At 30.4% G+C, this 15,078-nt stretch overlaps 4 protein-coding genes across 5 annotated transcripts; 2 read left to right on the top strand and 2 right to left on the bottom strand.

Annotated features, from left to right (window-relative positions):
- The first annotated feature begins 861 nt into the window (after nucleotides 1-861).
- On the top strand, nucleotides 862-10,155 carry LOC100744471 (leucine-rich repeat serine/threonine-protein kinase 1). The gene is made up of 2 exons (XM_003494176.4): nucleotides 862-1,865; nucleotides 1,947-10,155. Exon 2 carries the CDS (start codon nucleotides 1,955-1,957, stop codon nucleotides 9,338-9,340), a length of 7,386 nt encoding a protein of 2,461 aa, XP_003494224.1. The 5' UTR covers nucleotides 862-1,865; nucleotides 1,947-1,954; the 3' UTR covers nucleotides 9,341-10,155.
- Nucleotides 9,730-12,023, bottom strand: LOC100744348 (7,8-dihydro-8-oxoguanine triphosphatase). The gene is made up of 3 exons (XM_003494175.4): nucleotides 11,558-12,023; nucleotides 10,646-10,791; nucleotides 9,730-10,279 (listed from the first exon to the last, which is right to left on the bottom strand). The coding sequence occupies exons 1-3, from the start codon at nucleotides 11,707-11,709 to the stop codon at nucleotides 10,086-10,088; spliced, it is 492 nt and encodes a 163-aa protein (XP_003494223.1). The 5' UTR covers nucleotides 11,710-12,023; the 3' UTR covers nucleotides 9,730-10,085.
- A 404-nt stretch (nucleotides 12,024-12,427) lies between these two features.
- Nucleotides 12,428-13,596, bottom strand: LOC100744230 (probable 28S ribosomal protein S23, mitochondrial). Its single transcript, XM_033324219.1, has 4 exons — nucleotides 13,405-13,596; nucleotides 12,907-13,068; nucleotides 12,704-12,803; nucleotides 12,428-12,610 (listed from the first exon to the last, which is right to left on the bottom strand). Exons 1-4 carry the CDS (start codon nucleotides 13,446-13,448, stop codon nucleotides 12,497-12,499), a joined length of 420 nt encoding a protein of 139 aa, XP_033180110.1. The 5' UTR covers nucleotides 13,449-13,596; the 3' UTR covers nucleotides 12,428-12,496.
- Nucleotides 13,579-15,029, top strand: LOC100744112 (deoxyhypusine hydroxylase). 2 transcript variants are annotated; one of them, XM_024371770.2, is made up of 4 exons: nucleotides 13,579-14,029; nucleotides 14,107-14,427; nucleotides 14,502-14,623; nucleotides 14,692-15,029. In XM_024371770.2, exons 1-4 carry the CDS (start codon nucleotides 13,750-13,752, stop codon nucleotides 14,707-14,709), a joined length of 741 nt encoding a protein of 246 aa, XP_024227538.1. In that variant the 5' UTR covers nucleotides 13,579-13,749; the 3' UTR covers nucleotides 14,710-15,029. The 2 variants fall into 2 exon arrangements, with proteins under 2 accessions (XP_024227538.1, XP_003494221.1); XM_003494173.3 differs by having other exon boundaries at nucleotides 14,502-14,892.
- Nucleotides 15,030-15,078: the final 49 nt, after the last annotated feature.

The following is a 15,078-nucleotide window of genomic DNA, read 5'->3' as shown; positions in this document are numbered from 1 at the left end:
CAAATTTAAAAAGGTCCAATCTTAATTAAAGGTCATCAGTGAAAATTTGAATCTTTATGTTTTTCATAGAATCTTCGTGAAACTATTAGGAATAAATCGAAAAAAAATAGATAAGGTACTTCACGTGAAAATGTATCTAAACGCTATGTATCTTATTTGAATGGCGTTCCAAATGTTCGAATGTGCTTTTATATTTGAAAGCTGTTTCGCTTTACGCGAACACTTTACGCAATGATTCTGGTAACAGCTATTTTATAATTGTGAGGAAAGACTACATTAATTTTGACTTTTTAGATAGAAATCCTAATCTTTTTTACCGTTTTGTAGAAGAATGAATTCTTATTGTGAGTATATGTGAAATAGAATACAAATCTAAAAGTTATAAATAGATCAGTATCACGAAATAATATTGGGAATATTCTACAATTTACAGTATTAATATACCTTGCTCGTTCAATGATCGTAATGTCTTCAATGTGAAATTTCCTCTTATAGAAAACATGTACTTATTGTTAGATGTGTATCTAATTTATGGAGAAAGTAAAAAAAAAATCGATTTAGGGTTTAAATTTTGTATGTACCATACTATATCAAAAATTAAACTATCATCGGTAAATTGCTAAAATTCCACGATATACACATACATATATCTATGAATGTACTTATATCATAATATATAAACATTATATATATATATATATACATAATGTAATAGTATATATTATGATGATATGTATGATTAAAACGAGTTCAAATAAGGTCGCGTTTGAATTTATACTATCTTACAAATCTATTAATAATGTTCTCTTTACGCTGTATACAATAGGAAATATGAGAATGTAATTTTTCATTCATGAATGATTCATTACGTGTGGGGTGCAGTATGTCAACAGTTTACTATGAATCTAACTATACGATACAAAATTTTTACTCGTAGGTGCAACGGAAGACGTTTTTTTGCTACATTCACTGACTTTATCACTCGGTGGTTGGACTGATTATATTTTCTAAATCCACCACTTTAAAGCATAAGAAACATAACGAAACCTCTAATTTTTGTTTTACACGATCGGTATTTCATTTTGTGTGGCACAAAGTCCCATAAGACAATATATGTACTTTGTATTTCGTCTGTGGTAATGATATTTATTTAAATCGATCCGATGTTATTCATGCATAAAATTGTAGCTAAAGGTGTGTTAGGTGCGTACAGTCGATAAAGAGAACTGACAAAATGGCGGTCGCTAAGTATTATGTTTAATATCATTCTGGTTTTTTATTCCAAAGCTATCATAGAAAACAAGCTACTATTTTAATTGTCAGTCCAAAGGGAAACAATTAAAAATTATGAGAAGAAATTACGCATGTACAGTGAACAGTGAAAAATATGAAAATATTAATCGAACATGATTTTTGTGAATATTTTTAAACCGTACTCCAATTGATATATTTTGACATATATGTGAGTTTTGTATTTATGCACTAAATTTTAAATTATAAACAAGGTTGTTATTTAATTACGAGAAGAAAGTAACAAGATTCGAAGATTCTATTTAAAATATATACAAATATTTATGTAAAAACACGTAAATAAATAATCGAAATTTTACAAATGTATGTAAACAACTTTAAATATTTAACTTCCACTTTAGACACAGTGGATCTAAAATTTATAAAGAATGGTGCAATTTTTTGCATACTAAATTATATTGAATATAAAACATTCAATTTTGATCAAATTGAGAATAAAAAATCATATGCAAAATATCACAAGAGAAGAGTATACAAACAATATCACTGCATAACTGATGATCAGATGAATTTATAATCATGTAATCAAGATATTTATATTCAAGATACAGATAGTAAGTATAAAATAATATTTTTGCAAGTAGAATGTATATTATAAAAATATGAATAGAAGAATATAATGTAAATATTTATAGTTTACATCATGGAAGATTATACTCCTATTGATGAAGATTTTCCTGGTCGTCTGCTACACCAAGCTGCTTTGTGGGATAATGCAGAATTATTAGAAGATCTTCTAAGAGGAGAGCATGCACAGTACATAAATAGTCAAGATTCATGGGGTAGAACACCATTACATGCTGCAGCTATTACCGAAAATTCAAGATGTTTGGATGTACTACTGTCTGCAGGAGCAAATCCAAATATTCCATGTGGGCCACGGGGCCATTACCGGACACCGTTACATATTTGTGCAGAACATGGACATAGTTCCAACATTGAAAAACTTTTAAAATTCGATGCAAATCTAATGATCCAAGACAATAATGGTGAAAGACCATTAGATGTGGCTGAGAAAGCTAAGCAAGATGTTAGCATAAATTTGCTCAAATCAGCAGCTGAAAAGTATGAATTGGAAAAACTCGCAGTACATGCTTCTTTGCGTGCAATCTGTATTCAAGGAGATGTTGTAGCAGCTAAAAATCTTATTCAAGGACATACTTCGGATTTGGAATGCATTATCAACATGGCACCAAATGGTGCAAATACTCTACTTTTTATAGCTTGCGAGATGGGTCACAAAGATATAGTCCGTTTGCTTCTGGATCATGGTGCAGATTGCAGAATGCATCCTGTTACCAAATACTGTCCATTATATATAGCTTGTTACAACGGTAAAGTAGAAATAGTGGAATTGCTTCTCCGACACTTTCCTAAACAAGTACAATCTTTAACTGTGGAAAAATGGTTACCAATTCATGTGGCAACTATAAATGGTCATCATTTAGTTATTGATTTACTATTGAAATTTGAATATCCACAAACTACGTATCAACGTTATAAAGACTCATCCGGAGAGTATGAATACGAAATGCCATTTGATATCAATACTCAGGACGTTACGGGACAAAATGTTCTTTATATATCTAGTATGCTTGGAAACATAAAAATCGTAGAATTACTACTAAATTATAAAGTAAAAGCAAGAAAAATCAAAGAAGAAGATATGGGGGTGGCGCAGCCACTCCCGATGTCGAAAAGGAAGATTTCGAGCGGTATACAAAGATTAATGTCTAGTTTAAATTTTAGAAGCAAAGCGTTCGATAAAAAAGATGACAATATGATATGTCCATTAAACTTAGATTTGTATTGCAACAATGTTACCGAAACTGCTTTACATGCGGCTGTAAAAGGCAAGCACACAGAAGTAGTTACCGCTTTATTATTGGCAGGTGCCGATCCTAATTTGCCTGTAAAAGTTCCTTATGATCAGAGTGATCCAGAAAGTAATTACTCTAGCGCGTTAATTATAGCTTGTCAACAACGTGACATAAAAATTGCAGATCTTTTACTGAAGCACAGTGCTGTAGATAATACATGCAAAGCAATCAAAATCGCCGCACAAAACAGAGACGAACCTCTCACGGCAAAACTTTTATCTATAAAAGCTTACCCTGATTCAGAATACAAAATTAACAAAAAAGCTATGACCGAATGTACCCAAACTTCTCACTTTTCTGCACTATCCTCTTTTGGAAACGTAACGTATTCAACGCTATTTCCAAATACACCAACGATGATTAATTGGCATGATCAACAATGTCATCTTTCACAAATACGTGCTCAGTGGTTGACAGATGCCGTATTACACGTAAACAAAAAGCTGAGTGCTAAAAATAACGACTTGGTGTTATATGCTATCACAAGGATAGATATCTCTCTTAATTCTATCACTTCTGTACCACCTATCATATTTTATTTACAAAGCCTGCGATACCTCAATATGGCTCAAAATAAAATAGACACTCTTACAGCTGAGCCAAAAAGTCCTAAAGATAAATTGTGTCCAGTTTTGGAAGAGATGTATCTTCAGGACAATCGACTGGAACAATTGCCGGAATTCATAATGAATTTACCTGCATTGGAGATTATGGATGTTTCAAACAATAAATTGCAGTGTCTTCCAGATAATTTATGGCGAGCACCGAAATTAAAGGAATTGAACGCGTCATTTAATCTGTTGAAGATTTTACCTAGTCAAGTTTCGCAAAATATTTCACGAAAAACACAAAGGGAGGATTGTTTAAACAATAGCCCTAGCAGTCGAAGTTTAGCATCACAATTGGCTATATCACGTGAAGATTCCTTGGAGTTTGAGTCATTCACTAAAATAGCAAATGCACAAATTATCGAGATGGATCGCCCTCATGTTTGGACCAAATCCGTTCAAGTATCAGAAAAGGTTTCAGACGATAATGAAAGTGGAGCAAGGTCGGTGCTTACATCCCTGAACTTGGCGCATAATTTATTTAATAGTATTCCAGTAGCTTTGCCATGCTTAGCTGTTAATCTAGTGAGATTAAATATGGCTTATAATTCTCTTCGATCCATGAGCCATATAACATCATATCCGGCGAGTTTAAAACAGTTAGACTTATCCAATAATCAAATCTCTCGATGGCCCAGTTTACCACAAGTGGAGGGCGCTGACTTGATGGAACAAGCAAACACTGCGTGTTATTGTCCGGCAACAAATGTACAGTCACCAATCGTTCCAGGCAGTAACAGACAAACGGCTACATCATTACGCGATGTAGTTCTCATGTCGGTTTGCACGCATAGACGTCACTTACGCTTAGAGAATTTAAGAACATTGATTCTTGCTAACAATCTGTTGAGCAGAATTCAATTAACATCGATCGATGACGGGGAAATGCCAAATTTAGAAGAGGAGAATATAGACAGAGACACAAGAATCACTTATTCTGGCTCAAAATTGTATCTTCTGTTTCCTAATGTTAGTATGCTCGACGTTAGCAATAACAAATTGAAAGAAATTCCCCAAAACATTTACGAGCTTAATAATCTATCTGTTCTAAATATAAGCGGTAATCCGGAAATTATCGAATTGCCACCACAAATGGGTCTGCTTTCCCGTTTGTGGAATTTAAATACTCAAGGTTGTAGATTGCAAGAACCGTTGAAAACAATGATCGAATCGAAGAAATATAAAACAATGGACGTGATTGGGTATTTAAAATCAATTTTAGAGGACGCTAAACCATATGCACGCATGAAGTTAATGATCGTAGGAATTCAAGGTATCGGTAAAACTAGCTTATTGGAACAGTTGAGACAAGAGGGTGAAGTTCCAAATAAAAAAAAAGCTGCAGAACACTGGGCAAAACGAATGGGTAATAAAAATATTAACGCGAAGACTGCCAGAGGAACAACGATATCTACCGTTGGCGTTGATATAGGAGACTGGATTTATGAAAAAAAAGTGAGAGGTCAGTCATCCCATGGCCCAGTTTATTTTAGAACATGGGATTTTGGTGGTCAGAGAGAATACTATGCAACACATCAATACTTTTTATCTAAACGAAGTCTATATTTGGTTGTATGGAGAATCATCGATGGTTTTAAAGGTGTATCTGAAATATTTCAATGGTTAGTAAATATTCAAAGCAGAGCTCCGAATTCTCCAGTAATCATTGTTGGGACTCATTATGATATATCGTACGAGCATAGCGAGGCGTTACAACAATATATCCGTGATAAGTTTATAAACGTGGTTGACGCTGAAAAATGTGGCTTACCAAAAGTCATGGAGACCATTGAAGTGAGCTGTAAAACGAAGCACAATATAAAAATGCTATGTAATTTGATATACGATGTTGTATTTAGTTTAAGATCACCCGGAAGCAAAGAATTATTGCTTGAACAAAAAGTTCCTGCCAGTTATCTTGCCTTGGAAGATGTGGTGATACAGCTTGCACATGATAGGAAATTGTCTGGTGCAGATCCGGTTTTAAAAGCTGATCAGTATTACACAGCAGTTAATAACGAGCTTCAAAAATTGCATAGATCATTTAGGGATCCTGCTGAACTACATCAAGCAACACTTTTTCTCCATGAAAATGGTATTATTTTACATTATGACGATGCTACGTTAAAGGATTTATACTTTCTTGATCCACAGTGGCTTTGCGATATGTTAGCACATGTAGTAACGATACGCGAAATTAATCCTTTTGCCAGGTGTGGTATAATGAAATTAGACGATATTCAACATGTTTTTAAATCCTCTACGATATCGTCTATAGATACCCAAGGATATATCGTTAGCTTGTTAAATAAGTTTGAAGTTGCGTTAACTTGGGATTATCGTACTCTATTGATTCCTTCTTTATTGCCAACTGAAGAAGATATTTTAAGAAATAACCAAATAATCAAAATTCCTGTAAAAACACGAAGCTGGCACATACGTTCTAAAAAGATTACATCTCCGATGATAACATTTCAAAATTCTACTGGAGAAAGTAAATCAAGTACAGAATGTGTACTAACGTCTAGGTCACAACCAGATTGTTCTGTCACGCGGCTGCTTTTAATGTCTTATTTTCCCAGTGGTTTTTGGTCGAGGCTCATAACTAGAATTTTAGCCGACGATGCTATTGTTGAGATTGTGATGTCATTTCTAGCGCCTTTCAAAGATTTCGTTGATGATAATATTTTTGTAAGCTTGTTAGATACACAAGCTGAGTGGGTACTCTGGCAAACAGGGATAGAGTTAAAATATTCTAATATTACTTTACTACGCCTCAAAGAAGTCAATTACAACTTAAAGAATTCGCCGTATGATTATAGACAGTTTAAATTTAAACTGAAACAAGATGGAATATGGTGTACAGTAGATTTGAAGAATTCGGCAATTTTAGAAATTTGGTTTCCAGTTGATACTTTAGTGATAAAACAACCTATTATGTCAGACTCAGCTGAAGAAGAACCAATGGGCTATCAAGCAATTGTAGTAGAACCTCGACCAGAAAGTATGCCACAATTATTGGCGCTAATAGTCGATCATATTGATATTTTATTAGAAGATTGGTATCCTACATTAGGAACACGTTTTGTGCATACATCCGAGGGTAAACTATTAGTCACACGATTAATACCGTGTCCACGCTGTTTATTAAATAATGGAGAAAACGAAAATGAAATTAGTGATACTGATCGTTTGACGGAAGATATTCAAAAATATTATATAAATAAAGAAAGACAAAGCCAGGATAGTTATAAATCTGATGGCGATAGCGGTGTAGGATATGATAGCTTAACATCCAGCAGAATGCCATCTTTAGAGGGTCATCCAGATATTATTAAACAAAGCACTCATTTTGAAGGTATTTTAGCATATTCCTGGATGGTTGAAGAATGCATTTTGTCTGCCTATAGTAATAAACCAATTAGTTGTCCTAAACACTCTGATATACCATTGTCACATGTAGCTCCAGATATTATTTTTATGGATCTAGGATCAAAACACTTAATAAAATCAGAAGATGTTAAATTGGGGAAATTATTAGGTCGTGGAGCATTTGGATTTGTATTTAAAGGTGTCTGTCGCTTACCAGGAACTTATCACAAAGTTGATGTTGCTATCAAAATGTTGCAACCAGTTCCACCAGGTCCAAATTCAAAACAATCTGCTATTCTTGCTTATAAAGCTGCACAAAGTAAATGGGATAGAGATCCTTTACAGTATGCTTGTAAAGCCTACTGTACTGCAAGACAAGAATTAAATATTTTGTTGACACTCAGACATACAAATATTGTACCTCTAATTGGAATAGTGGTTAGTCCACTAGCACTAGTACTAGATTTGGCACCAGAAGGTGCATTAGATAATGTATTGAAAAATTACAGACGTTCTGGTGCTAAATTAGATCCATACACATTACAAGCTATAATTCTCCAAGTAGCAAAAGCAGTAGAATATCTTCATCAACAACATGTGATTTATAGAGACTTAAAATCAGAAAATGTTTTAGTTTGGCAGATGCCTTTACCATTTCAAGATTACCCTGAACATCCTGTTCATGTTAAAGTAGCTGATTATGGCATATCCAGACTTACATTACCAACTGGTGCTAAAGGATTTGGAGGAACAGAAGGATTTATGGCACCTGAAATTATTAAATATAACGGCGAAGAAGAATATACTGAAAAAGTTGATTCCTTTTCATTTGGAATGTTTATATATGAATTGATCACTTTAAGACAACCATTTGAGGGCCATGAAGCAGTTAAAGAATGTATTTTGGAAGGTGGAAGACCACCATTGACATACAGGGAAACATTTCATCCTTGTTATGCTCTTGATTTAATGGTTATATGTTGGGCTCAAAATCCAAAAGATAGACCTACTGCAAGTCAAATAGTTTCCATTGCATCAGCACCTGAATTTACCCATCTTATAGATGTCATATTATTAACAGAAAGAACTCAAGTAACTGCTATTACTATGACAAATAGAACTATAGAAGAAAATTTAAGTGGAGATGAAATTTGGTTTGGACATAATAATGGTGAAGTTGATATGTTATTAGGAACTCAGAAAGGTTGGTTACAACATGTTAGGATTGAAACTCCTATAATACCATATGCAATGTGTGGAGTAGATGGATACATATGGATTGGTGATGATATAGGGCAAGTACATGTTTATTTAGGCAGTAATTTTGGTTGTGTTGCCAGTTATAATCTTGAACCTGATCATAGTATGGAATCTAAAATAGTAGGTCTAATTTATTTAGAACAAATAAAACAATTTGCAGTAGCACTGCATAGTGGTAAGACATTTCTATTGTCAAATTCTTTCACACAAATGAAAAAGATGGAAATTACAACTGATATTCAAGATAATATAAAGACATATTCCTTGGCAGCTGTCTATAAAAAGAAACGAATATTGGAGTTATGGGTGGGACAAAGTTTTGGTAAAGTATCAATTTATGTTTTAAAAGACAACAGTTTAATAGATACAGTACAACTTTCTCATGTAACTGGAGAAACAGCTATTAAAAATTTATTTGCTACGCATTTATTGAGTGCTGAAAATTCTGTGTTATCGTACACATATCCTGGATGTATTGTGTATCAATGGGATGTGGATACTAGGCAAATAATAAATAAATTAGATATGTCTAAATTAGTACCTTGTTCAGAAAGTTTAAAGTCCATTTCTATAGAAGAAAATTTATCAACAGAAAAGTGCCAAGTAACAGCTTTGGAAGCTTGTAGGAATCAGTTATATATTGGTACTACTTGGGGATGTATTGTAGTAGCTGAATGTAACTCTCTTAGACCGATTACCGTTTTCAGACCTTTCGAAGGTAAGGTATGTCAAATAATATCATTTAAATCAACAGATGAAAAGAAATTAGTACTAGCAACTGTTGGCCAAGGTTACAGAAGTTTAATTTCACGATATACAGATTTTCTGATTGACAGTTTAGATGCAGAAGATCTTAAGCATAGTATGTATGCTCTCTTATGGAGATCTGAACATTGGTCAGCTGCTTAACTATAATGTTTTATGACAAAGTAAAGCCAAGTGTGCTTTATGGTGCAAAGATAAAAGTGATATAACTGGTTGAGAATTCTATACGTCCATGATATATTTTAGTCTGTAGACTTTAAGCTTTCTATCTTGCCTCATCTTGTATTTTTTGAGCTGAAGATAAAAATATTTATCTTTTAATATGTCCAAGCTAAATGGTGCTTGATTGATATATTCTCTGCAAATCTTCATTTACAAAATAATCATAATTTAAGCAGGATATTTTTATCTTTATGTGATGTATCACAGTATAGTTTTATAACTTATTATATAAGTACTTAGATTTTTAAAATAATGATATATTCATTTAATAAAAAGAAAGAAGTAGAAAAAGGGATTATTAGCCTCGCAACATATTTGAAAAATTATTTAATGATCTCTGAAATATCACAAAATATTTGTATATCGGATACTGTTTAGCATATGTGCTTTTAGTTGATGGAAAATCAGCAAACAGGTACAATTAATGTAGTACCAATGTAACATATTTGTATAATGTCTGCTTAAAAATCTTTCTTGATATAATCTAAGATTAATGAGTGATAAAAAGTAATGATTACTAAGATGGTTTTATTACTAAAAAGATTATCAAATTAGTATAAAGCCAAATTTTATTATAATAATAAAAATGTGAAAGTGAATTTTTTAATAATAATTAATATTATTAATAATGTATAGCAGGGTGTGTGTTAAGAATGAAAGGTGAATGTTATGAGATACGATCTAATGCTGGTAGTTCTTCCATAGTTTCAATGTTATACTTAAGAATTAGGTCTTGACCTCGGTACAAAAAATATCCTCTGAATAATTCCCCTCGTAACATGTAAGGGAACCAATATTCATCATCCGGCCACATTTTTTTGAAAGGAATATCTTTCAAATTATACCATTTTGGTCGCATTTCTGAACAAAAGAATATAAATATAATTACAGTGTATTTATTATATTTTTAAGTAGGTATACGTTAGATATTACAAAAAAAGTGTAATAGATATCTTTTTAAACCTTTTTATTTTGCTCAAACATATTCTAGTTTCTTTGTCCTTCTAATTGTTTTTATAGTTTGCATAGTTTAAACAATAACATGCAATTTCATGATTATGATTAGATAGATATTATTGCAGTATGATTAAAATAAAGAAATATAGAGACATGGAATAATAACTAATATTGCACATAAAAATATACATAATTAATAATAAGAATAAATACTTGATAATAATGTAATATTAATTTTAGTTATAATATTAATGTTTGAAATTTAAATACCTTCAGATTCTATTATCTTTCCACAATACTCATATGTTTCAAAAACATGAACTTCTAATAGAACTTCATCTCCCTCAAATTCAAATTCTAAAATTCCAACTTTTTTTAATTTTTGTGCAGATAAACCACATTCTTCTTTTAATTCACTATAAAATTATACACTGATAATTTAAGAAGTATACACTTTAATTTTTATCTCGTTTATGTGTGATAGCAATATTATAAAACGCTACATGCAATAATCATATTATATTGCATACATTTTATTTTTAACTTATCTTAAATATCTTTTCTATTATTTTTACCAATTACTATCACAATTTTAATTTAAGTGTAATATTTTGTATTTATTTAATTATTTAAAATTGTACCTGTGTATACATGATGATTCATGAAAAATATTTTAGAATTACCTTGTAAAGGTATTATGTGCAGAAATAGGATTAAATAAACAATTTAAATAGGATTTAAATAGGATTAAATAAACAATGTAATGCCATATAACGTTTTTTAGATATATGGCGTTATTAGAAACCATAAATAAAAAATCTTGTGTATAACAATTTTGTTTCTATATTCTAAATAAAAAGATCTCTGATATTCATAAATATTTTTTCTTTAACTTTGTCAAATTTATATTATTATTATTTTCATGACTCATCCTGTATATAATTAAACAAAGTGATAAAAATCTTTGTTAAAATTCGTTGTTATTTAATGTATCAGTTATTATGAAATATAAGATATTGTTGAATATAATATTCTTAACTTATTACTAACAATAATTTCTCTTTTTAAAAGTTTATATTATTTAGTTCATATATAGTATAGTAGTACAGTGAAAATTTAAATTTACAACGTTTTTTTCGATTTACATGAGATAATTTCAGTCTATTATTTAAAATTATTTACCGCACAGCTCCTTGAAAAATTGATTCTCCAGGTTCCACTTTACCGCCAAAACCGTTCCATTTATCTTTTCCGAATCCTCGTTTTTTGAAGCCCAATAAAATTTCTACTGTTTTTCTAATAAAGACTAACGAAAAAACTTTTCTTGTAGACATTTTGATCTATAAACTTATCTAGAAACTTGTAGTTTTATTCTATTTTGCGTGTGATAAAATTCTTTTGGAAAATTACAACAGTAATACATTCATAAGGTACTAATTTTGTACAATTTAAAGCTGAAATTGATTTTTGGTTCTTTCTTTAAATAAAGGTTGAATTTACAATAAGAGAGTTATTGTATAATATAAATTTTCACGCTTTAATTTGAAACGTAGTTGAACTGCTTGAAAGGTTATGCTGCTATTAGAATGCTTAAAGTATAGTAACAATAAGGGTAGTTTCTGAACGTACGTTTACACATATTTATTATATCCTTCGAAATGTTATCATAGAAAATTTTATGATGGTATATCTTCTATAATGAAATACGTACTTTCACCACCTAATTTATCTTGTATTACTAATTATATCTTAATATTTATAATAAATAAGCAGATTAGCACTTTTATTAAATTATTCATTTTTTTATTTCAATTGAACGCCACATCAATCACTTGTATGGGTTACTAGTGACTCAAGGGCTAGGTTTATAAATTTTTTTATACAGTTTGATATGTTTAGGTAGCATAGTAGCGTGTAAACTATTGTGTAGCAATGATATATTACAAAATTATATATACATTTAAAGTGATAAGGAAAATCCTTATATTTATTAACAACATATACAATATTAACAAAAACGGGATAGTATGCACAGTGAAGATTAAATACATGTTGCATCTAATTTAATATTATATTTTTCTCTATTCAGTATATCATTATAAATACAATATATACAAATTCTTATGTTTGTTGTTCTTTATCATGTTCAATATTTTTGCGTGGTGTGTGTGGCTCAAAAATTGTTTTATAACTCTTCAATGCTTTCTCATACGCCTCTTCTTTTTTAACACCACCCTATAACAAGTAGAATAAATTTGTAATCTGATTGTCATATAATTAAATATGTTATATAGCATTATGTTTAATAGAATTTCTATTTTATGTTACCTGTAATAAACAATCATAAATAGTGAAAAAGATTTGAGTTTCGGTAATCTTATCTTTTTTCATATCTATAATAGGTAGTGATACATCTTTGTGAAATTTTCTACAAAATTACACATTTGAAATGTAAATGTATGTTATAAGTACATGATGATGATAAATATATATTTTACAACTATTTACATATAATTTGAAATTTTACTTACGCTCTTATAAAATCTTCCTTATAAAATATTTTTTGTATATTCACTGTTGATGTTTTTCTACTAAAAGTTGGTTCATATTGTGGAGGATAGGTTTTGTATATCTCATACCATATTGGTAAATTATCAGGACGTAATACATCTGCATGTAACAGTGACTTTACTCTAAAAATAATTTAGGAAAATAAAATTACCTTGAAATTCTAAAAAATTATTTTTTAGTATAGCTATAGTAATTGATTAAAATAAGTGTTTTCCTTAGGAAAATTGTTTATCTTGAGAACTTCAAGATAACTGAATTTTAACCTTTTATCGCATTTATCATTTTCAATAGAATGAAAATACTTTTATTTATTACCATTAATTTTGTACATAAATAGTAGCGTGTATAATATATGACGTCAAAAATAATCTATATGATAATAAACAATTTATCTAATGGCACAATTCATATAGAATATATTCCTTAAAATTTCATAAACATTTGCAAAATAATTTTACCTTGTAAATATTGTTCCGATTCTTTCTGTTCTACTCTGTGCCATATTTTAAATATAGCGTTATAATTCGTGAATTATAATTTTATGTGTATATTGTAGTATTTAATTGATGTACACTGTGTATACATATATCCTCTTATTTTTTCTGCGAAATTTTAACCATGTGACATTATTCAATTTGATACTTAACCTCAAATGTTTCTATATAACAGCAGTTTAGTACATATAATACTTTTTAGTTTAGAACTTATAAAAAGTGGCATCTATTGTAATTATAATGCAATAAATTTTATAAAACATTAGCAAATTTTATATTTTCAATTAATTTCATTAAGAACCTGAAAATATGTTGCAAGTAAATGAGAGTCAAATATCTGCAATTGGTCGTGTCTTAAATGACCAAAATCGACCATTAAAAGAAAGATTTCGTGCTTTATTTACGTTAAAAAATATCGGTGGAGCTAAAGCTATTCAAGAAATTCATAATTGCTTTAATGATGAATCAGCTTTATTAAAGCACGAACTTGCATATTGTCTTGGTCAAATGCAAGATTCCCGTGCTATACCAATTCTTATAGAAATATTAAAAGACGTTACACAAGAACCAATGGTCCGTCATGAAGCAGGTACTATATATTTATTTTTTATTCTATGTCAAATTCTGTATATTACATATAATAAGTAACATATTTCTTTATAATAGGCGAAGCTTTAGGTGCAATTGGAGATCCTACTGTAATACCAATATTAGAAGAATACAGTAAAGATTGTGTATCAGAGGTTGCAGAAACATGTGAATTAGCGTTATGCAGATTGCAATGGTTAAAATTAAATAGCCATTCAACAAATTTGCAAAAAAGTCTTTATATGTCCGTGGACCCAGCACCACCAGCAGATATTGATGACGTTAAGAAGTTAAAAGAGATTCTTTTAAATGAAAATGTTTCTTTGTTTGAAAGATACAGAGCCATGTTCTCTTTGAGAAATATATGTACTCCAGACAGTATTCTTGCTCTTAGCGAAGGTAAATAAAATAATAATGATCCTCTTCTCCTTTTTCAGCTATATTTTTATAATTTATTGTTTTTATAACTTTAGGTTTAAAAGCAGGTAGTGCTTTGTTCAAACATGAGATAGCTTTTGTTCTTGGACAACTTCAGAAAGAGATTGCTGTCCCACATCTAGAAGCTTCTTTAAAGGACACAGAAGAAAATGAAATGGTGCGTCACGAATGTGCAGAAGCATTGGGTTCTATTGCTACTCCATATTGTTTTGATATTTTAAATAAGTATTTAAACGACAGTAAGAGAGTTGTACGAGAAAGTTGTGTAATTGCATTAGACATGTGCGAGTATGAGAATAGTACAGAATTTCAATATGCAGATACGTTAGGGAAAGTTGCTGCCTAAAATTGCATTTTTACACATCTATACTTATAAATACAATGTTAATGTAATAAATTGTGACTAAAATAAAATTATTCAATGTAGAAATTGCTAAATGTTGTAATTTATTATAAGCAATTATTGTATTAATTTTTAATGATTGTAGTTTACCTTCATTATCAAATGAAACCAGCGAAGGACATGCAAATTTTCGATTGAATCGTGTTCTCGTTTGTTCAAATGAATTTCTTCCAAAAATGAAATTTTGGCATTAAAGTATAATAAGGAAA

This window comes from Bombus impatiens, unplaced genomic scaffold (assembly GCF_000188095.3).
Source record: "Bombus impatiens unplaced genomic scaffold, BIMP_2.2 scf_1707, whole genome shotgun sequence".
Classification (NCBI taxonomy): domain Eukaryota; kingdom Metazoa; phylum Arthropoda; class Insecta; order Hymenoptera; family Apidae; genus Bombus; species Bombus impatiens.
The sequence above is the reverse complement of the archived record's forward strand: the minus strand, read 5'-3'. Positions and strand labels throughout refer to the sequence as shown.